This window comes from Astyanax mexicanus, chromosome 3 (assembly GCF_023375975.1).
Source record: "Astyanax mexicanus isolate ESR-SI-001 chromosome 3, AstMex3_surface, whole genome shotgun sequence".
In the NCBI taxonomy this organism is placed as follows: domain Eukaryota; kingdom Metazoa; phylum Chordata; class Actinopteri; order Characiformes; family Acestrorhamphidae; genus Astyanax; species Astyanax mexicanus.
Window position 1 is genome coordinate 30086174 of NC_064410.1, and position 23611 is coordinate 30109784.

The following is a 23611-nucleotide window of genomic DNA, read 5'->3' on the forward strand; positions in this document are numbered from 1 at the left end:
AGCCCAACCAGTCAGCAAAGAGCTGAGCACCACAGCTTCAGCTTCAGCTAAATCGACAAACTCAATCAGCTGGAAACATTTTTTTTCTTCTGGCAAACGAAATAACTGTTTTACATCCACTGGAAAAGGCACAATGCTTAATGGAAATAGATTGCCAGAATTATCCAGCTGAATTCTGAATTTTAGAGTTTTAAAGAGACAGTACAATTACAAAAGAATGTAAAAGGTAAACTCAGTTCTTTAAAATATTTTATTGCCATTTATTTTTTACACAATTTATTCTCTTTCTGACATATTTCATTCTCCATCCTTCTTCTGCATTCATACAATATACCATACAGTTTCAGCCTTGTTTATCTTAACAGAAGCTATATGGGCAATGTGTCTTTTTAAATGATTTGGAGTACATTTATTTAATCATTCTATTAAAAAAGAAAAGTGCATATAGTTACTATTAAGTAACATGTGCCAGTGTCACTGTCACACAGAAATCCTCTGAATTTAAATATAAAAACTAAAGAGGTATACTATTAAATTAATTATAACAGAATAGCAATGAAAATGTGCTTATTAAATTAGTATTTTGGCAAATAAATAAATAAATTTAAATCAATCAGCAATGGCACATTCATTGACAGATAATTACAGAGGGAAATAGCCAAAATATCAAAAACGAATGAGTAAAATACTGTATGTAAAAAAAAGTCTTTCAGGGTGGTTCGGTGTTAAATGTTCTGTAATAGAGAAACTTTCAGAAGACATTTACTATTTTGGATCATTTTGGATTGATCAACAGTAAATAAAAAGGCTATATACTGTTCTTTATCGACAAACTCAATCATCTGGAAACATTTTTTTTCTTCTGGCAAACGAAATAACTGTTCTACATCCACTGGAAGTCTTTATACATTATGTATTGTAACATTCATATAATTCACATTTATATTTACATTCACATGTTAAAGAACTGCAGTAAATTGTTGTGGTAATGTGGAGATGTACAGTTTATGACAGAACATCTGCTAAATGCGCTAAACTGTTCTTAAGGTGCATGGTCAACTATGATTGCATGATTAAGACTGTCACTATTACTGTCACTATAGAGACTGAACAGATGGATATTCATTGTTAACTGAAGGAAAGATGCATGGTCTGAAAGGGTGAGAACCAAACAAATCAAACTCTTACAGGAAGCCTTCCAGTGCACTTTGTGGTTTTTAAGTCAATTTCAGAATTTAGGAAAAGCGTTAGATAAGCCTTGACTTGTGCTGATGTGTATATTATTTACATACAGTTACAGTTGGTGGTGTGGTGAATCTGCAAAATGACAATCCAATGAAACTACATTTACAACAAAAGTGTTCAGCTGGTTACCTGAACACGTAGTGTCTGAAATGCAACACTGGTTATTTTAACATATGTTTTTTATATACCTGTTAAGGCTCTTGTTGGTGGCAGAAGCAAGCTCTACAACCTGATACATCAAGCTGAACCTGTCTGTGTTTCGACTATGTGGGTTGACTATATGTACAGACTACATTGTTAAACAACTACACACAATATGTTGTGAAAAATAAACAAAATTACTTTTTTTTCCAAATCTTATCAGCTATGTACAGTGTACACGTGTACAAACATCTTATAAAACACTGTAACAGAAGCTCTTTTTTATTCACAATATACTAAACACCAATTTACACTTGTTGCTACACTAATAGGCTATTTTATCAGCAACACCCATCATATAGGTGTACAGTGCATACAGTAACAGTTATTGAGTGTTGCACAGACTGTATCTGGTCAATGGTGGTCCCTTTACACTGATGGACGAGGTAGGTGGCAGCTGATTAAGTGTAGTACTGTAAACCCTACAAAGTCCAACTATATATTGAGTGTTTCTTTTAAAATAACCAAAAATTTAGCTACAAGTTGTCCAAGAGATAGGTGCTTTAGTGTATTTCAGCTAATACTAAGAGGCTTAAGCACTATGTAACAGGAAAAGCCCCATTTTGACAGATGTCCTAAATGCTGCTGGTCCCAAAGTGAGCCCTATTTGCGGATAATTGGGAATTTGTGATCTGTTGTTATTATCAGGTATCTTCATATGCAGCTTGTTGTCATTGTGGGTCATTAAAAAGTGACTATTACAGCTAAAGCTTATATTTATGTCTTTAACATCTTAAATTGATGTAAAATGCTGATGTACTGCTTTTAAAGTTGTATTAGTAAAATGCTAATATTGTCTTAAAGCACTTTATAAATACTCAAAGTGCCTATAGGTGAACGATTCAGTTAGACTTATTAAGAATCTTTCCCACTAGGTGGCACTAGAGGCTTTTGCAAATTTGGTGGTAGGTCAATGGCTCTTTAAGAGGATGCCTGGACCTGTCTGTAAATTGTCTGTAAAAAGTGCAAGATCATCAGTTGACCATGAAATGTAAACAGCCTTTTTTGTAATGTAGGGTCAGAGAGACAAGAAGGCTGTTAGGACTTTTTCCAGGTTAGATGAGGGACAGTGAGGTTGTTCTGAATGTCGCAGTATGGTTCAGTGCCAGAATCTGCTGGAAGGGGTGCCTTCTTCCTCTCCTTCTCTCCATCCTCTCCATCCTCCACACTTACAGATATGAGGAGCGGGGATTTACTAAAAAGAAAGAGAAAGATATATATATATATATATAAAACAGTAATCTTGGAACAAGTACTACATACAACTTAAAGTACACGGACAAACAAACAAGAATATAAACACAATATATACAAAATTGACAGTAATAGATATGGGCAAGGCTTATAATCCATAATTGCAATCGTACAGTAAATACTATAAGCAATAAAACAAAAAAGTTGTGATTTTAGTAGAACAGTTTCAATGCTTTCCTCAATAGAGTTTTTGCCAGATTTTTCATACTATAAGGCACACTATAATTTAACGTACATTTTCTGGTCTATTTTCATACATAACCTCTTGAGACCCTGCGTCCTGCATCACATTTCAGCTTCTCCGCAACATTATGCTTAATAATTTTGCAGAACTTTAACCCTTTGGCCTCATATGGACACATTGCTGTATCATCAAGTGGCCAAATGACAACATTCAACACTCCGTTTGTTTGAAATTAAGAGGGTGGGAATCCCAGTCGAAGGTTTCTACAGCCAGTTCAGACAGAAACATGGGCCAGATACAAAACTCTCATCCAATTTTATTTTTGAAACGATTCTCCTGAGGTTTTTTTTTTGCTCTGCTTACTGTCGAAAGATAAAAGATTGTTTTTGGACTTATTGGGTAAAAGGTAGTTCTTAAATGTTAAAATAAATAAATAATAAATTGTTTTTTTGCTTGTTAGATCCTAAAGTCAGGGTCTCAGGAGGATAAGGCGCATTTTATGCGACACTATGAAACTAGTAACTAGTAGTGGGAACAGGGGTGTTGCCATGTTTATCTTTTAAATTCAGCAGGTAAAGCTATGCTAAAGTTTATTAGGGTGAGTAAAGTGCTTCCATTTTTTCAGTAAGCTCAGATTTCCAGATTTTCACTAAAGCGGGATTATTAGCATTAGTGGATAACGGCTACTGCTACCCGACAGAGCTACACTGAGAAACCCTGAGTGTTCCAGTGAGCCCGGGCGATATTAGCTGGCGGTTCTTCATACATAGATGTTTTAACACAGTCAACACGTAGACTATAGCACGATAATACCTCTAAACAGCAAAAGAGCTAGCATTGTGATTAGCGGGTAATGTTAATGCTGATCCAGTAGGGCTATCCAGGGTTAGCAGCAGGTTACAGGCTGATGATACTCACCTCTGAGCAGCAAAAGAGCTAGCGCATTGCGCAGTTAGCGGCTAATGCTTATACTGCTGGAGAGCTAAACTAAAATTCCTGTATAAAACTGTACTTCACTGGAGTGGCTTTACTGCTCCTTATAACTTGACTGGTAAAATTCATACATAAGGTGCAGCAGATTATAAGGCGCACTGGCGATTTTTGGGAAAATTAAAGCATTTTATGTGGGTCTTATAAATAATAAAAAAAATTATCCAACAAATTACTATAGAAACCTTCAGAGGAACCTATGCCCAGGTTCTGGTACTCCAAAAAAAAAATCTCAGCTTTCTATTACCAAGGTCTTTGACCAAATTCACTTGTTGGGGCTGTGGCTTACTCAGAATCATTGTTAATAAAAGATATACAAACATTATGATTCCTTTTATATTGATCTCTAAAATGTGCTGGACACTGTGCTAAAAACTTCTGCTATTTTGTTATGCAGATATGCAGCCATATCAGTTAGCATTTCATCTTTAATGAGTTTTATTTGTGTGTGTGTGTGTGTGTGTGTGTGTGTACCTGTCTCCACTCTGTGTAATGAGCCTCCGGCAGGTCTCCATCTGCACATCCAAACCCCTCTTCATACTGCACATCTCCATGTACTCATGCAGATGCCTGTTCATATCTGACTTAGCGGTGGCCAGTTCCAGCTGCAGAGAGACAGAGGATGTGTGTGTGGTTGAGAGAGACACAAGCATGAACTCACACACTACACCTTTACTGACATTAGCTCTCAGTATGTTGTAACTTATGTACAACTTACAGTATGTTGTAAAAAATGCCTCGCATAATTAGTGATTTTAGCTACTTTAATCTGGACCAATTGCTGGATTTTGAAGAACTTACAACTGTCTGTGCACAAAGCAATACAGACAAACAAGAATATATGCACCATAAAACATACAAACAGACCATACACACACACATGGAAAAGACTAACAAAGAGATGACTACAAGAAAAGTAGTTTAGGCTTGAGGAAGATGATGCAATAAATCTGTTGAGCTTTGGTTTAAGATTAGATTTAAATATGGACAATATGAATATTTTTTTCAAACAGTTTTGACCAATGGAGACCAGAGTTTAAGGCTCAAGGAGCAAATTTAGAAAATGCTTGATCTTCAAAATGATAAAAGCCTGAATGAAGGAATGGAGGAATGTTGAGTAGGCCAGCTGAAAAAACACTTTAGGAGTCCAACCCAAGGTTCATGTCTTTGCTACATTGTATATATTTGGTCCGGTTAGTTTTGGTTTCACACTGCAGTTTAGTGAGTAAACAAAAAAAAACTTTACTACATCCTGTCATCATCAGCTACGTCATCTCCTGCCAACACTTCAGGAGAGCTACATCAGCAGGGTGATGAAGCGCGCTGGCAAAATAACAACGACGCGCTAAAAGCTTCTTCCCTAGAGCTGTAGCACTCGTTAACCACAGCGGACACTTCTGAGTCTTCAACTTCACTCACTAAAATGCACTGCACTGACTGCATTTACAATACGCTCAATGGCACTTTGCTTATTTGCACAGCTGTACAGATGTTCTCCTGCAATGTAAACATCATCTGCAACTTTCTTTAAACAAAATAAAAAAAAAAAAGAAGAATTTTTGGATACAATAATATTTATATGTGTACAGTTCTGATTCATTTCTCTATTAGCTTCTATTGCTTCTCAGTGCTCTTTATTCCTTTAGTAATTTAACCTCTATTTTAATTGTATTTATTGTTTATTGTACCTTCTTTCGTAGTGTAATATTTGTCAATAGTCTGTGTAACTGTTACATGTCATACACGTGTTGCTCTCACCAAGTCAAATTCCTTGTATATGTAACATACTTTGCGAAATAAAGTGATTCTGCAGTATATATATTACATTTCCCTAAGGTGTATCCTGGGAAATCCTCCCACAGCCTAAGTCTCCTCAGTTTCTTCTCTGCATCTCTCTATATTTTATATTAATTATTTTGTAGAATATTAGTTGTGAGTTCGGCGAGTTGCTTTGCCAGATGTTGTGACAAATTCTTCAGAATTTGTCAGAATCCAACTCCCCTTGTACACACAGACCACACATATAAAAGGTTATCCTCAGACTCCTTTCATTTCTGTTAATAAATAAAGGCTAATCTACTGTTACAGTAAATAATGAATTCCCATTCCCAGGGTAAGTGTTTGTGTTTATACTGCTGCGTGACACGTCTGCATGCCAAGGGGAGTCGGGTTTCGGCAAAAAATATTTTTCTCTGGTTTGTTTAAAGACTGCCTCAACTTCCTGCAATTCTGTCTTTTTTACACTGCAGATGGACTAGACCAATGTTGGTTCAGTAGATCCAGACCAAGAACACCTCTTTTGTCTGGAGCAAACTCTGGTCGTTTGGATTGAACTATGGTTCATGGCCGCTTTTACACCTGCTACTTTGGTTCAGAGCAAATTCCTAAAGCAAGACCTAAACAAGAGCCTCCTTATTGAGAAAGCTGAGGCTAGGATGATGGCCACATGTTGGATCAGACGGAATTAAGATATTATTATATCATCAATAAAGGGAGTATGCTTTTGCCTAGAGTACAGCTTTGCTAGCTAAGTAGAGCTTTCTATAGTCGAAAAGAGGAAAGACTTCCAACTGAACAACTGAATAACTATACAATGTAATAACCACAGAGAGGAAGAGGAAGAGAGAGTTACATGCAGACTGCGCTTACCTCAATCTGATCTATAGTTTCTTGGTATTCCTTCTCACGAGACTTGAACAGTGACTCGGTGTCATTTATCACCTTCTCTATGGACTCCTCCTGCTGTGAGAATACACAATACACAACATTCAATTATGAACACAGAATAAATCAATTTAAACAATGAATTTTACAATGGCACTCAAATAAACAGTCACTCTGCACTGATATTTACAGTGGTGTTTTATTTGCCGCAGCAGCTGTGTTAATTCCCTTTCACTTCACATAAGTATATTATTATTATTATTATTAAATCTAATAAGAATACAAAAGAGACAATGCCAACATAAGCACAACAAAAACGGGAGCAGAAAGTGAAATATATTACCTCTCCCTGAGTTTCCACACCTAAGGTGTATCCTGGGAAATCCTCCCACAGCAGCAGAGTCTCCTCAGTCTCTTCCCACGCTAGACTATCACAATCATCCTCAAACTCACTCTCACGCCTGAACACACACAAACACAGACACACAAACACATATACACACAGGCTGTTAAAAAGGTCTAATCAGTATTAAGAGTTAAATCCTGAATAAAACAGAGAATTGAATGAAGCAGCACTACAAATAATATATGCACAATTTTAACTGAAAGGGACTGGAACTCTGCTCCTTTCTGCCATAGTCATCAAATATTACAAATATACTTTTTCATTAAAAGAGCAGTAAATTGTGTTTTTTGTGAGGGTACATACTACTGAGAATTCCTGTGGAATCCAAGCATTTTCTCATGTCATCTATAAACTCATGCAGTGCTCTGGCTGAGGCTGACTGCTGGCTGCATGTGTACGTGAGCATCACCCAAAGAGAGCAGCACTTACAGCTGGTTAAGCATCCTCTGCATTTCTTCATTGACCTGATTGGTCGAGGAACCACACAGCTCCACCTCCTTAGTTCCACCCTCCTCACTCTCAGAGATGCTGGTTGTTTCGTCGCCGTCGTTGCTCTTGGTGGATGGGGGGGCTTGTTTCCGAGGACGACGGGTCAGCGTTGAAGGAGGCGTGGCCACCTGGTATAGCGAGGAATGCAAGAAATGTAATAAGTTACATGAGGACATTGAGATGGGAGAATTAAATTGTAATGCTGGTACAATAAATGCCATTACACACCAAATGTGATAGAAATAAACAAGATACATGTAAAATATCCACAAACTGTTGACACCAGATGTGACAAGATTTTACTTGGATTTTTCTAAATTGTTTGGGCAATCACTGATGATGAATGAATAAGCTGTAAAAGAAGGTTTTGTTTGGAGCTGTGTCTCTAAAAACACCTATGAGAGAAAGAACCACTCCTAAAGTTAACTTAACTGTGAGTAAAAAAAGTAAAAAAAAAAAAATTAAGGTAGGCCTGTCATTATAATTACATTATTGTACAACAAATGGACATGGCCTCAATAATGTTTCATGTTTGTGATACTGTTCATTGTGTTTATTTGTATGTTTGTTCACATACAGCTCTGGAAAAAAATAAGAGACTACTTAAAAATGATCAGTTTCTTTGATTTTACCAATTTGAAAACCTCTGGAATATAATCAAGAGGAAGATATATGATCACAAGCCATCAAACCAAGCTGAACTGCTTACATTTTTTTTTGGCATCAGGAGTGGCATAAAGTAATTCAAAAGCAGTGTGTAAGACTGGTGGAGGAGAACGTGCCAAGATGCATAAAAACTGTGATTAAAAACATCAGGGTTATTCCACCAAATATTGATTTCTGAACTCTAACTTTATCAATATGAACTTGGTTTCTTTGCATTAGTTGAGGTCTGAAATCTCTGCATATTTTTGTTGAAATTTCAGCTATTTCTCATTTTCTGCAAATAAATACTTTAAATGACAGTATTTTATTTGGAATTTGGGAGACATATTAACCGTAGTTTATAGAATAAAACAACAAAGTTCATTTTACTCAACCATCTACCTATAAATAGCAAAATCAGAAAAACTGATTCAGAAACTGAAGTGGTCTCTTAATTTTTTCCAGAGCTGAATATTACTGTGGAATAGTATTTTAGCCAGTCAGACCAGTGCTTTAGTAATTTCGACTTCATGTACATAGTGTGGACTACATTAGGTGAAAAAAGTATATATTTCCAATTTCACTATTATTCATTAAAATTGTGTTGTCTTTAAAAGGGTATAGTTGCTTTGTTGTGCTATTCTATTATCACATCAGTGGAATTTAATGGTCTTCAAATGACAATTTCTTTTATTGCAATCATTTTTGGAACGATATATCTTCCACAGAAATTGTTATACTGACAGGCTAATGTTAAAGGTATCTGAACGCTCTGTGCTCACCTCATACAATGTTCAGTTGACAAGCTAATTAAAGAGTAAGTCCTGTTCCTACTTAAGCAGCTTGTTGTCTACCAATGTTTAAAACAGGCTGGATTGTAGCCAGGAGAGGTTGCACAAGTATTGTACTTTTTAGTTTTTTAGGGTGTAAATTGGGCACAAAGGGAAAGTGGTGACCCATATGTATAATTGAATGTATTATTAATATTTATACAGTATGCATTTATTTTTTTGGGATTCTCTATCTCTAACTACACTGGCACTAGCGGTGTGCCATATCGTATCGTACGCGATAATATCGCCTAAAAATACCCTAAAAATATCGTGCCATATCACACACACCCCTAATGATCACATCAGGGTACTATTTTTTTTTTTGTTGCAGCAGTGTATTCCTAAAAAAAAAAAATCATTAATTTTTATCGCCAAGAGTATCGTTATCGCAAAAATACCATGAAATATCGTGATATTATTTTGGGCCATATCGCCCACCCCTAACTGGCATGCATAATATAAAGGGACAAGGGACTAGTATTTTGTTTGACAGTTCTATTCAGACACCACTAGTCATGATAATTACCACTCACTGCGCTGTCCACTGTGGGTAATAATGCCTGCAATTACGTATTTCTAGTACACGTGACACTGTGGATCGAGAAATGTTAAATGCTCTCACAACAATGAAAACAGAATGTCCCATCCATCTGGCACCTTCTATCAGATCTCCCTCATTTAATCTCTGATACTTTACATAACCTTATCATGGGCACACTTACCAAAATGTAACCTCACTAACAAGTACCTCACAACTTATACAAGCCATCCCCTGAGGTAACAGGGGGATCAATGATCATGATCAGTGTACATACTGCTATCCCATGGCTTTTGGCATGCCAAAAAAAAAGGACTGCCTTTAATGTATATATTGTTTTGTATTACTTGTTTATTGATTTTTTTTTTTGCCATTTTCAAAAGAAACACAACACATAGTTTATAATATTTCCTTTGAAGTTAGTTTTGTTAATAGTAGAGTAATTGTATCCTGTGTCTTTAAGAAAGGCAGCAGGAACGTTTGTAGAATGTGTTTTTTTTGTCACGAAAAGGGGCGAAACAGAGCAGTAGTTGAAACTAGTGGAAAACGAAGCACACAGTTTTTAGACCGTAGCATAGTTAGTTACCATTTAAGTGGATATTGTGTGGAAGTTTTTCAAACTTTTGCTTGTTGGAAAATTTTCCTAGTAAACATTTTTTAAAACAACAAGTGGACTCTGTGGTTACTGCTACGCGTCAACCTTACTCAACCAGCTAGAACCTACTGCCTACACCAGTATACATGTGTCTATATTCCAGCCACATTTGTGTATTCTGATTTTTTTTTTCTTAAACATGTTATTGGTTCTTGTTATAATTGTTATGACCTCATAGGTCACAATTGCTGATCATAGTTCTTTTTTTTTTGTGAGTGTGCCTTGTTACTGCAGGTTGCTGCTTGATGCCATTCAACCAAACTGATTGGTCACCACCAGGGGGAACTAACCATAAAAGAGAACAGGAACAGGAAGTGCCAGGGGGTGGTGTTTGGCTTCCACCATGGCTCCTAGAGGTGTGCCAAAAAATCGATTCACATAAGAATCTTGATTCTCATTTACTACGATTCAGAATCGATTTAAAATGTCCCAAAATCGATTCTGAGGGGCGGGTTTTAGACTGATTTTGGGCTGGGTATTTTTGTTGGACCTGGCAACCCTGGGGATAGCGCTTGTCCCTTTGGAGATCTTCCAGACACACACAGAGCGTAGGTGTTTGAGAATCACCGGTAAGATGGCAGAACAAGCACTATATTACCTTAGATTAACGTGTAGTTTCAATGTTTTATGGCAGAATGCTTCATAACAAGCATAAAAAAGATCGCTAGTAGTTAGTTTCAGTAACTGTTAGCTAGCTAACTAGCTAACTTTCCAGTTCCACCTTAAATAACGCTACAGGTGGCAGCGGGCTGCAGCATTTAAGGCGGAACGGAAAAATAACAATAAGCTAATCAGAGCTAATTTCAGCTCCTCATCACAGAGGAATTAAGGAATGGACAATATGAATTAATTTCTCCACCTCCTGCCCCCTTTCTGAAGAAATACAACCACCTTAAATTAACTAGTTAATCAGCAGCTGCTCCTGAACTTTAGCGCTCCACTGCTATCATCACATCAGCCCAGCAGCGTCACCTACACACCACCGCTAGTAGCCTGGTAATAAAGCAGTGTTATTTATTTATGTATTTATTGTTCATTAACGTCATTGTGATATCCCAGTGATTCCTCGGTCACTGAGGACCCACATTCCTGCACATTTTATTGTTTTTGTAACACATTACTTGCTCCAGGACCAGTGTATATTATGGAGGGTTTTTTTTTCAATACGATTCATAAGCCAGAAGCAGAAATATTTATAATTCAAATAGTTTTGAATCAAAAATCGATTTTGAATCGAATCGTGGCCCCCAAAATCGGAATCGAATCGAATCGTGAGATAGTAATCGATTCCCACCCCTAATGGCTCCTGTGTGTTCCTGGTTCCCTGCCGCATGGTCTATCCAAAGTTTGTAGCCTGTTAAACTGTTAGAACTAAGCTGATGGTAAAATCATGTTCTTTGGTGTAAACACTGTTGTTTCTGGTCTCTCAGTGGGGAGAAAATAAGTTTATTTTTACAAGTTCTCTCAGTGGGGAGAAAGAGTTTACTTCTCTATGTTTTCTCTTGGTTTGATTAATTAGGGAGTTAGGTTAGAGATTTGTATTTAATTTTCTTTTCTTTGTTAGGTAAGTTAGTTTTCTTAATCTTTAAGTTAGCTTTGTTTTGTTTATTATTTTCTCTTTCATCCCTAACTGTTGTCTCCCCTTTGATTTAAGCCTTGTATTCTTTACAATTTGTTAAATAAACGAAACCGTTTTACTAATAGGAGTATGTGTGGTTGGGGAACCAGGAGGGCACGGGGCCTCTTTTTTATGTTACAGGCTGACCTAGACCAGGTCGTAACATAATTCTGAACTGTACTGAAATAATATTAATTAAATATACTATCACATATCTATGTGCAGGAACAACAGGTTTTTCTTACCACACAATGATTATTATGTAAGGTTAGAGAATTGAGATTGTCACACACATGATATTCCTTATTAACATAAAGAAAACACGTCAGTCATCAATCGTGATTTTTCTTTATCAACCCAGGATCAAAGGAATGATTTAAAGGGAGATGCAGGTTACACAGTGCCGCGGTGCAAAGTGGAGAACACACCTGAAAGATCTGAATCATGTCCTCACAGTTCCTCTGCTGAGCCACATCACAGAGACGTGCTGTGATATCGATCCGCCTGCAGATATCCATGTCCACCTTCATGGCCTTCTCCTGAATCTTACTGTCCAGCTCTGAAAGATTCTGAAGACAGACACGGAAAACAATGAGAAGAGAGAAAATGTGACAGTGACATTTTCTACATTTGTCCTCTGAATTTCTAATAAGTCAAATATAAATCTACCACTTATAACACACAAAACTAATACTGATACTGCAACCTTGGGTTTCTGCTGTTCATGTTTATACATTTGTCTGCAGGCACTCTGCTTAACATAGCTGAAGGGAGCGATTGGAGATAGCCACGCCCTCACACTTTTATTCTTAATTATTTTTGTAATTGCTTTACTTAATCATTAATAATTCACATTCCCCTCCAAAAGTATTGAAACAGTGAGACCACACTCTTTATTTCTGCTGTAGACTGAAAACTTTTGGGTTTGATGAATATGAGACAAAAGATCAACTTTTCAGTTTTTATTTCCAGGGATTTACATCTTGATCTGATACACAGTTCAGAAAATAGCACCTCCTCTTCAAACCCATCCATTATTCTTGTGAGCAAAAGTACTGTAACAGATAAATGTAAAGGAAATTAAGGTGAATAAGACTTAATATTTAGTTGTAAATCCTTCGCTAACAGTAACTGCATCATGTCTGTGATCTATTGACATTCTTTTTTGTATTCTTTTTCTGTGATGCTTTTCCAGGCTGCAGTGGGTTTTGGGTGATTGTCTTGCTGCATGATTAAGGATCTCGCAATCAGTTTGGTGTTATCTTTCTTTAAATTCACAGACAAAACGTAGACTTCTGAGTTCACTTTACATCAAAAAAGATGTACCTGGCCCAGAATAAGCCATGTAAGGCCAAATCATGACACTACCTCCACTGTGTTTTACAGATGAGCTGGAATGTTTGAGATCATGAGCAGATATTTTCTTTCCCTAAATTTTAGCTTTTCCTCACATTGGTAAATGTTAATCTTTGTCTCAGCAGTCCATAAGCTTCTAGATAATTAGTGGTTTTCATCTTCTGGTGAAGCCTCTGTACATTTGTTTATGACGTCTTCTGTGAATGGTATATTGTGATAGCTTCACTCCTGCCCTCTGAATGTTGTTGCTGATGTCACTAACAGTTGTTTTAGGGTTTTTCACAGCACACACAGGGTTTTACAGCCCTCACAATGTTTCTGTCATTAAGTGCTGTGGTTTTCCTCGGTCTACCTGTTCATCACCTCCCTGCATGCAAGTAACAGTATTAGACGTTATGCTGAAGTAAAATGTTTGTCATCTGATGTCATTAGCAACATTCAACCTGAAATTAATGTCTATTGATATTGGTGGCCAGGTGATTGTTACTTATTACACCAGTGACGACTTTCTTCTTCAGGACATTCCAAACAGTAGTTCTGGCTATGGACAATATTTGTGCAATGGTTCTGATAAAAAAAGCTGATAAGATTATTACTCACATTGCTCATTAGGCCTTTGAAAAGAACCAGCTCAGCCTTAAGCTGCTTCACTCTGAGAGCCAGCTCATCCTGACACACCTCGCTCTCCTGCAGGTCCTAAATACATACACACACAAACATGCACATGGCTAACAATCCTTACAAAGTTCTGCAAAAAATGTTCGGACATCTTGGAAATGTTACATTTTAAATGAGCACTGTAGCATAATTGCCATTACTGGAACATTGCAGTCATTAGTATCATCATTCATTTCTCTTTGCTTCCATCTATCAATTTATTTCACCACAGTACTCTTATGCTTATGCAGTTATGTCATACAACTAATGGGAAATTCGTCCACAATTTGTGACTTATGTGATTAATAAATTAGAAATGATGGTTATCTAATTTCCTTCTGCATTAGCCAACTAGTGGTAATGCCTGTGAGAAACATTTTTTTATGTAATGGTGAATATGAACATAGACTGAACCAAAACGTTATGACATTCTTTACTCAGGTACAAGTAAAGATACTAGGGTTTCAAATATTTCTGTAGGAGTTGAAGTATCAAAGTATGCAGGTAAAAGTTATGTGAGGGGAAAAATGTCATTAAGGACAAAAGCTTTGTTCGTGACACAGGAGTCTATAGTGCACTACCCTCCTCCCCAAAATCCATTTTTCTAAAAGCCATGATGACTATAATTAAAATGATAATGTTGTAATTTGGCTCCCTGCTTCAGCTGCACATCAAAAATGAATGCATTTTAGTGTAAATACATGCAAATATATTAAAGAAGCTTAGTTGGGACATTTCACTCGAGTTCTCTTGAGTCTCTACTACAGATCATTTTCATACTAGATTGCACACATCTGCTATATTATTGTTAAAGTGTGACATGACATGTACAGGTTTGATGAATAGCATAAAAACCAATACAGTGTCGGAATTGAATATGCTCATACTACTCTTCCAACCACAATCAGATTCTCTCTATCCAGGTGGAGAGATTTATGTGTTTGGATTTTTTGAATGATGAGAAGCCAGAATGAAAATAAGCTAAAATCCAATAGAAGTAACGAGGATATTTTTAAAATGCAAGGAGTAGAAGTAAAAAGTAATCTAAAAAATAAATATTCCAGTAAAGTATAGAGAACCAAAACTTCTACTTAAGTAGGGTTACAACGTATTTGTACTTTGACCGGTTCTAAAAACTGTTCTAGTAATCTCAGGAGTGCAGATACACTGCATCTAAGAAAATGAAAATGTGCTGCAAAATTGCATGTCTATGCAACTGTGTGCATGCCAGTAGATACCATATAAAAATGCTGAAAAGATCAAATGTTTTGGACTGGTGACCGAAGCCCTCCAGTACAGAACTGATCAATCTTAATGAACGTTAGCGATGCACCTAATATTTGGCAGTAAAATGACAAAACAGCATATACCAAACAATTACTTGCTCTACAGCAAAGTAAGACAACATAATAAAGGGAAATCCAGTGCAAGACAATTTCAATAGTGTTCATGTTTGTAAATACATTTACAATATATTGCAAGAAATGACTAATTAAAAGAGGATCATCAGCAATATGTGATTATCTCACTCAGCTTCCTTAAGCTTCCTTAACATTTAAAAAAAACTCACTTGACTTAAAGTCAGCAATGACTTGATAAGTGATCTACAGAATATTGTAGGTAGTTATAATACATTCCAATGTTTACAATGTTATGTACAAAAATAATATATATTTTTTTGCTTTCAAACTATTTTCTCAGGTGGCCTAAAACAGTGAATATTATCAACCAGAGTGATGGAAAATAGATGGGTGGAGAGCAGACAGAGGCTTTAGACTACAACAAAGAATATATACCTACCAGATCTACCAGATATTGATTTTTGTTATGAGTGTTAAGTGGTTGAGAATGTGCTGTTTTATTTTACCTCTTCAAGCTCTGCAATCTTGTCCTGTAGGTCCACTCTTACTGTATACTCCTCCTCCCATCTGTTAGAAACAAGCAAGTCATACATCATATATACTTCTGCTGAAATGCATAAACCTTACATTTTATTCCATGAGATAAACTCAATATGAATATTTAGTAGTTATCTAAATGGCCAAAAATGCCATGAGTTATCTGGACAGTTACATCAACAAAAGCAGAATTAATGAAAAGGAATATTGCTAATACATACTGTGGCAATGAATTATTTTGAACATTTGGGATTATTGTTATACACTACAATATGTTCCACATATACATTTAATAAGTTGCACTGCTCAAGTAAACTTATAATAATAATTGCACTGTTTAAATAAATGTGCGACGTCAATAGCACTGCTGAGGTAAAAGTCTGACTAATGAGGTAGTTGAAGAATAACGAGGAGTAGATAGATAGATAGATAGATAGATAGATAGATAGATAGATAGATAGATAGATGACTAAACCTGCCCTGCTGAGGTAAATGTCTAAACAAAATAGCACTGCTAAAGTAAATATATTGTGTTGGCATTTTCTTTAAAATGACAAGTGTTGGTAAATAATTTTCTGAATCAGTTTCTGAATCAGTTTCTCTGATTCTATTTAAGTAAAATGAACATTATTATTTTATTTTAAAAACTACTGACATTTCTCCAAAATTAAAATATGATAATTTAGAGTATTTATTTGAGTTCAGAAATCAATATTTGGTGATATAACACTGGTTTTAAATCTGTTTTTCATACATCTTGGCACGTTGTCCTCCACCAGTCTTACACACTGCTTTTGGATAATGTTATGCCTCTCCTAGTGCAAAAACTCAAGCAGTTCAGCTTGGTTGGATGGCTTGTGGTCATGCATCTTCCTCTTGATTATATTCCAGAGGTTTTCAGTTTGGTATAATAAAAAAAACTAATATTTATTTTTAATACTTATTTTTTTTCCAGAGCTGTATATGTGGGCTATTTTATTTATTCAAAGATGTTAAAACATGTTAAAACCTGTTAAAACATGTTTAATATTGTTTGGTTTTGCCAAAAAAAGAATTTTGATGATCCCCTTATGGCCTCTGCTAACATTATTAACAAAAAAATCCTTTATACTTTGTCCTTTGTACACCTGTACTTTACTTTTTACTTAACTATGGTCTTCAATTCTTTCATAACTATCTTGTGAAAACAAATTGTAGACAAGAGCTAAACTATACTCAGCTCATCTGTAATTTAACCCCTAACTTCAGTTTGATAGTACACTTCTTCTGCATCCTCTGATTTCATGCCGCGTCCTATGTTTCCTGAGCAGGAAAGGTTGTGTAATGCTTAAGCACCCAGCATGCACTATGAGAGGGTACGCCCCCCTCTCTCTGTCATCTCAGCTCACACACACTGCAGGTGAAACTGCAGCACAGTGCATTACTCTAGAGAAAACAAGCCAAGGGGACAAAATACCACACAAACAGCCTTAGTCTTAAAATAAGGCATGTGCACACTGTCAAACAAAACTTCTCACGTATTTATATTGTATACTGATATTTAGCTATTGTTTCAGATGTGTTAAAAGGTCAATAAATATTGCATAATAAGGGCACGTTTGACCCAACAACACATTTTTTCTTTCAGTTCTTCTGTAGAGAGAAATGTTTCATATTAATTTCCATTTAAGCCTACAAAAGTCTCCTTTTCTTCTGTAAAGTATTTAAGTTACAACATTTGATGATATATTGTATATAATTTAAACATAATTACATGTTTTATATATCAGTGACTTTAATTATGCACTGACATGCAATCTGTCAAAATAGGTCAAATGATACCTCAGGGGAAGGTTAGGGAATTCTTTCATCTGTATTAGGTGTGAGATGATATCTTGTGAGTAAGGGTGAACACTGGCTGACGCATTCATGGTATGGCAACATGAATTGTCAGAGTCCAAGTGAAGCATACTATTCAATGCAGTAGGCCCCACACACCTCTCCTATACAGGTCAGTGCAACATATGGGTGGGCAATATGATAACATCATATCACAATATTTAAAGACATATTTACAATAAAAAAAACTGATACTAAAATACTATACAACATCTATTACATTATTCGTTTTTGTATAAATGTTAAAGTGTTAACGCACACAATTAATTTGAAATCAGAAACATGTTTTATTTTATTTTTTGCAAATAATTACGCCACCAAGTTTGAACTCAACTTCCACTGTAATCTGTCCTGCGCCTAACGCACAGATTTCGGTCTCGGGTCCTGTTAATATAGCCCAGTTTAATTTGATATATTAGCCAGATAATATACTGCTATGAACAAATGCTGTCTCTGCTGATTCATGCTGTTTACAAGTGTAGTAATGTGCAGCATTCACTGAATACAAAATTTTTAATTTTCAGCATTTTCAACAAAATGTATCACAATATAATAAACTACTTATTAAACTATTAAACTACATGTTGTCCAGCACTAGTGCAGTATTCATTAACTTCTATGGGACATGGCAAATGTCATGGGACAGAATACTAGTTCTTGTTCTGTGACTTCCATGACAATGCCATATCAGTTTATTTGTACAGTTTATTTTCTTGTATGGTCCACAAACCAAACACCAACATGGAAGCTTCTAAAAAAACTGTATTTGCTCATATTCTCATATTTTCCAGATATTTAGTAAGAAGTTATAAAACTCATAAAATATATACTATAATAAACATGTACTGAAATAGCCACTGATGCTGGCAACATATATATATAACTTCATTACAGACGTGAATATGAAGGTTTTTAGTTCTTGTATTCTGAAATTTGTTCTCACTCTTGCTGAAGACTTCTAGATATTCTTGGATTGTCTTCATGCACAGCTAGTTTATTTCCTACCATTATCTATGCATCTATGCAGCATTATGTTTGTGCATAGCAACAATGCATGGTGAAACAGTGCACCACCCTGTTGACTCAGCCAAATGTTCTTGCAGGTTTCTGCCAGTCATATGGAGTTTTTTGTCTTGCTCAGAACACACATTACTTAATAGCTGTCCACACTGTACAAACCACAAGCTGGCAATGCTTGGCTATCTTATTACAGCCTATTCCTGCTAACGGGAATTGATTACTTTTATTTTCTGTTTTTCAGAAAGTTGCTTAGAGGAGAGAAGTGATTTGCAAGGTCTGCGATCTGGGCTTTTGCGATGCTTATGGTGCCTAAAACTACAAAAGCCACAGTTAATGTAATAAAAAACAGTAACCATACATTAGGAGTTTTGCCGAATGTATGGCCTTTTATATTTGATACAGCGGCTTTGTTTATCACATAACATAAAAGGCAGTGCTTCTTAAACCTTTAGTAAGTAAACTCATCATAAATTAAGTGTTTAGCATTCTCATGGAATGGCACACAGCACATTTGGTGGTAATGATTGTGTCAGGCAGCATCAGGCTAGAACTGTCCATGTAAACATGTGACTGGCAGGAATCACATCCACATTTAACACAGAAGATCACGCACACATATCCCACCGGTCAGGGCAAAAGTCATGGGATATGATACTAGTTGTGATACTGACTTTTGACAGTCAGTGGTCAGTGAACAGAACCATTACAACTCAATTAACCATCTGAATCCATAAACTTCTCTCCCAGGTAAAACAGAAAACATCTAGATGGAGCTTCATAGAACATAAAAAAATGGCAACCTTTAGTGCATTTTATTTTAATAGTAGTAGATAGTTGTTAAAAAGAGAGAAGGAGAAAATAACAGACTAAGAAAAATCTAAATAGCATCGAAAGATAATAAGATATAAGGTAATAAAAACTAGTTCATCCATTTACAAGCCCATTTGATTCATAATTCATAAGACTGTGTATTCATTGTATAAAAAGAAGATAGAAAGAGAGAGAGCAAGAGAGAGAGTAAGAGAGAGATGGGCTACTAGCAGTGAACATCAGCTGCACTGAAAGTAGTGCTGCATTGCAGATGCTAAGTCAGAAGGGGAGGAGGCGGAAATGAAGTTGAGCGAGGAGTATATGCGTGTGTGTGTGTGCGTGTGTGTGTGTGTGTGTGTGTGTACATGCCCAAGGGGTGGTACTGCTTTTCTGTCCAAACTGATTTAATTTTAGTGATTCGCTATTAATTATAACAGGATTTAGAGTGTAAGTCTGGCAGTGTTTAAATAAGTCTTTAGTAGCTACATCTTACATCCAATAGAAGGACAGTGCAAAGTCATGCTAGCCTCTAGGTAACATGAGCAAAGCAGATTCAAGTAAAACATAGATCTAATGCTTTCCTCTGCATATTCTGCATTATACTATACTATACTATAATACTATACTGTACAATACTGTACTATAATAACATACATAATGCTGAATATCTCAAGTCACAGAAAGCACATACATACACCAGATTATTCATCTGTGAGGGTATTTACCCAATAAAACACTCTTCAAGCAATACTGGTTCTACACTGTACCGAAAAGGTGTTTTTTGTGAGCACATTGTTGTGCTATTTGCTGCTGCTTGGCTTTCTTTTTAATTTAGAAACATTCCAAAATGTAAAGGATTCCAAGAGTTGCAGAGATGCATGCATAACTTTATTTCTCTATACTAGAAGACCCCCTTTTAAAGTTACATTTAGGCATAGTTTCTCAAACAATGATTAAGCCTAGATATAGACTATTTTTTCTCATCAATACAGAATCCCAATTCAAAATGCTATGTTTATGTGTACTTGTCTTCATAAAATGTCTTCTGCACATTTTTTTTAACAAAACCAAAGTGTCTATAGCTACTATCTCCACCTGAAACTACCTAAACATATAGGGACAGACTCACAAACAGGTATTATATTAAGCCTTGTCTTGGACTACACAGCATTTTGAATGCATTGAAAGGGAAATTTAGCCTATAACTAGGCTTAGTCCCTGTCTGGTAAACAAACCCCTTGGGCCTGCTTCTTCGATCTATATAAAGCCTAAATGTATAGCTGTATTGATAATAATAATTAGTACTACAATTTAATTCAAGACTATACATGAATTGAATAATATTCACTAAATTCAGGCTTAAAATTTACTGATGTGTAAAAGAGAAGTCTATCAGTCATGGTCTACAATGCCTTAAGCTAAAATTGACACTAGGTCACTTTAAAGCATTTAGACCAGAGGTCACCAACTCTACTTCTGGAGATGAACCTTTCTGAGAATGTTTACCGCCACCTCATGTCTTACATGATCCAGCTAATCTGCACACAATTAGACTGATCAATTGTGGTGGATTAGGGTTAGAGCTAAACTCAGCAGGGTGCTAGGTCATGAGGTGGTGACCTCTGACTACACACACCCAAGGCTCATAAACAAAAAGTTAAAGTTCAGAAACACCAACCTTCGTTTATACTCATCTCGTTCACGCTTCACCTTCGCCAACACGTTGTAGAGGGCCCGAATCTCCGGGGTTATAGTATCAATTTGGACTCCCACCCCATCTTGGTGCATCCATGACATGCCGGGACCCGGCACCCTTGGGTCCCGGCCAACACTCAGTCTCCGAGATGGGTTATAGGACCATAGAGTCCCGGGATGGTACCTTGGTGGGAGGTTAGTGGACGTCCCAGTGCCAGTGCTGACGTATTTCTCGTTGATGTTGGAGATGTTTTTGGTAGTTGGGTCTCCAGGAGATAAAGGGCTGTGGATGGGAAAAACGGGGGCCAGATTAGAGTTTGAGTCTGGGACGTTTAATGTGTTCAAATGTCCGAGGTTTGTTTGATTGCTAGGCCCAATGGAAAGGACTGTGTTGTCGAGTGTCGGCGACGATGGCAGGCCTCCTCCAGACATGTAGTTGGCATTCGGCACCATCGGTATCAAATCTGGCTTGACCGGCGCAATCCCACTAAAGACTGTTTGGACTCCCACGTCTCGAGTTGTGGGCTTTTCGGCTCGGTCCTCCAGGGCAGTCTGCAGCTGCTTCTCCAGAGCCTTGTTTCGCCGCTCCAGCTCATGCACCTTGGCCAGGAAGCAACGGAAGCGCAGGTTGAGGGCCTTGAGCACACTGATGTTGGAACCCAGGTCGTTGCGGAGAGCAGCTGCGGCTGGAGGTGCAGGTGGGCATCGGTGAGGGTACTGAGAGGCACCGTGAGGCCAAGCGCCCAAATCCAGCCCGGACAGGCCCAGACCATCCTGTCCCGGAACCAGCGGATTGTCAGCCCAGATGAAAGGGGGCTCAGGTGAGCCATATAGGGACTCAGAGAAGAGACCACCTCCATCAGCGAGACCGCTCACCTGCTGATGCTGATGCTGGTGCTGATGCTGCTGCTGGACCGGGTACACACTCTCACCCAACACGGGATTCATTCTAGAGGGAGAGAAGCTGAAGTGCTCGAAATCCGGCATTTACCTTTGAATTAGGCGGACAGAACTTGGCGCCGGGAGCTAATGCTTTGAGCAGGTTTAGGCTCCTTAAGGTGAGGATAGATCTGTCCTCTTCAATCAGACTGAATCCGATTAGTAGAGAGGGAAATACCCAATGACTAAACGCAGCTCGAGTAAAAAACAGGCTGTATTTCTGTATCTGGCTTGTATTTCTCGTCCTTATCCACTAGTTTATTAATATTTCCTACCTGAACAGAGAGGTAGAGTCTCTCGAACAGAGCGGAGAAAGCGTCCCGGACCTGCCAAAGCTGCCACAGATAAACACAAGCGGCAACTGCGGAGCTTCTGAGACCGTAATTACTCAAGTATCCTCGCACCCTCCCCTCATATATTCAATCAAATTCAAGCGGATAAACATAAAACCAACGCTAGAATCTTCCATTGCAAACAGCCGATTGTCTTAAACACTTTAATAAACAAGGAATATTTGAGAATTTGAATTAAACTGCTCTAAATCTCCTCTTCTACAGTCTAATGCTCCTAACTATGGCGGCTCCTCTCGCAGATTTACGGCAGCAGAAGCAAAATCCTGACGTCAATGACCACAATAAACAGCGCGGCGCCAGGCAGAGCCGAGAGCCCCATGAGAGCTCAGAGGGGGGAGTCATCAGACACGTGCGGATGAATTAGGGAGGATCTGATGGCTTATAAAACCTGTTTTATTCTGTTTCTAATCGATATGGGCTTGGTCAGTCGGACTAGCACGCAGCCATTTATATAATCTTATCGAATACGATAAATATACTCAAATATATATATAAATGTTTACTGTTTATATAAAGTTAAATAGCTGCACTTCTATCACTGTTCTGCTTTGGGAAAAAAATTAAGAGACCACTTCAAAATGATGAGTTTCTTTAATTTTAGCAAATTGAAAACTTCTGGAATATAATCAAGAGGAAAAAAGATGGATGATTACAAACCATCAAAGCAAGTTTAACTGCTTGAATTTTTGCACCAGTAGTGGCATAAAGTTATCCAAAAGCAGTGTGTAAGACTGGTGGAGGAGAACATGCCAAGATGCATAAAAACTGTGATTAAAAAGAGTTATTGTCGCAAATATTGATTTTTAAACTTTTAAATCTTTATGAATATGAACTTGTTTTTTTCGCATTATTTGAGGTATAAAAGCTCTGCATCTTTTTTGTTATTTCAGCCATTTCTCATTTTCTACAAATAAATGCTCTATTTTTTATGTGGAACTTGGGAGAAACATAGTCTGTAATTTGTAGAATAAAGCAACAATGTTCTTTTACTCAAACATATATCTATAAATAGCAAAATCAGAGAAACTGATTCAGAAACTGAAGTGGTCTTTCAATTTTTCCCAGAGCTGTATGTGCAGCATGACGCCAGTCTGTTTAATGGTATGTGCAATCTGTCCCTACATATTGACTATTTATTTACATTAAAATATGAACAAGCCCTTACAGATTTTTGCTTTTTTTGTCATACATACACTTTTCAGATTATAAAAAAAACTTTAATATCAGACAAAGATAACCTGAGTAAATCTAAAAAGCACTTTGTAAATTTGTTTAACAAACTT

General features: G+C 37.0%; 1 protein-coding gene across 1 annotated transcript; it reads right to left on the bottom strand.

The window, feature by feature from the left end:
- Nucleotides 1-232: 232 nt before the first annotated feature.
- On the bottom strand, nucleotides 233-22554 carry iffo1a (intermediate filament family orphan 1a). Its single transcript, XM_007258257.4, has 9 exons — nucleotides 21020-22554; nucleotides 15603-15663; nucleotides 13679-13774; nucleotides 12151-12291; nucleotides 7374-7561; nucleotides 6882-6999; nucleotides 6524-6616; nucleotides 4349-4479; nucleotides 233-2641 (listed from the first exon to the last, which is right to left on the bottom strand). The coding sequence occupies exons 1-9, from the start codon at nucleotides 22021-22023 to the stop codon at nucleotides 2485-2487; spliced, it is 1989 nt and encodes a 662-aa protein (XP_007258319.3). The 5' UTR covers nucleotides 22024-22554; the 3' UTR covers nucleotides 233-2484.
- Between the last annotated feature and the right edge of the window lie 1057 nt (nucleotides 22555-23611).

Bases quoted from the DNA above. Each gene is read 5' to 3' on its own strand.
- iffo1a (XM_007258257.4), bottom strand. From the start codon at position 22,023: ATGCCGGATTTCGAGCACTTCAGCTTCTCTCCCTCTAGAATGAATCCC. The intron at 12,292-13,678 runs GTGAGTAATAAT...GTCTGTCTTCAG, and splicing joins TCAAAGGCCTAATGAGCAAT to AATCTTTCAGAGCTGGACAG. The intron at 7,000-7,373 runs GTAAGTGCTGCT...GTGTGTGTTCAG, and splicing joins CAGAGGATGCTTAACCAGCT to GCGTGAGAGTGAGTTTGAGG.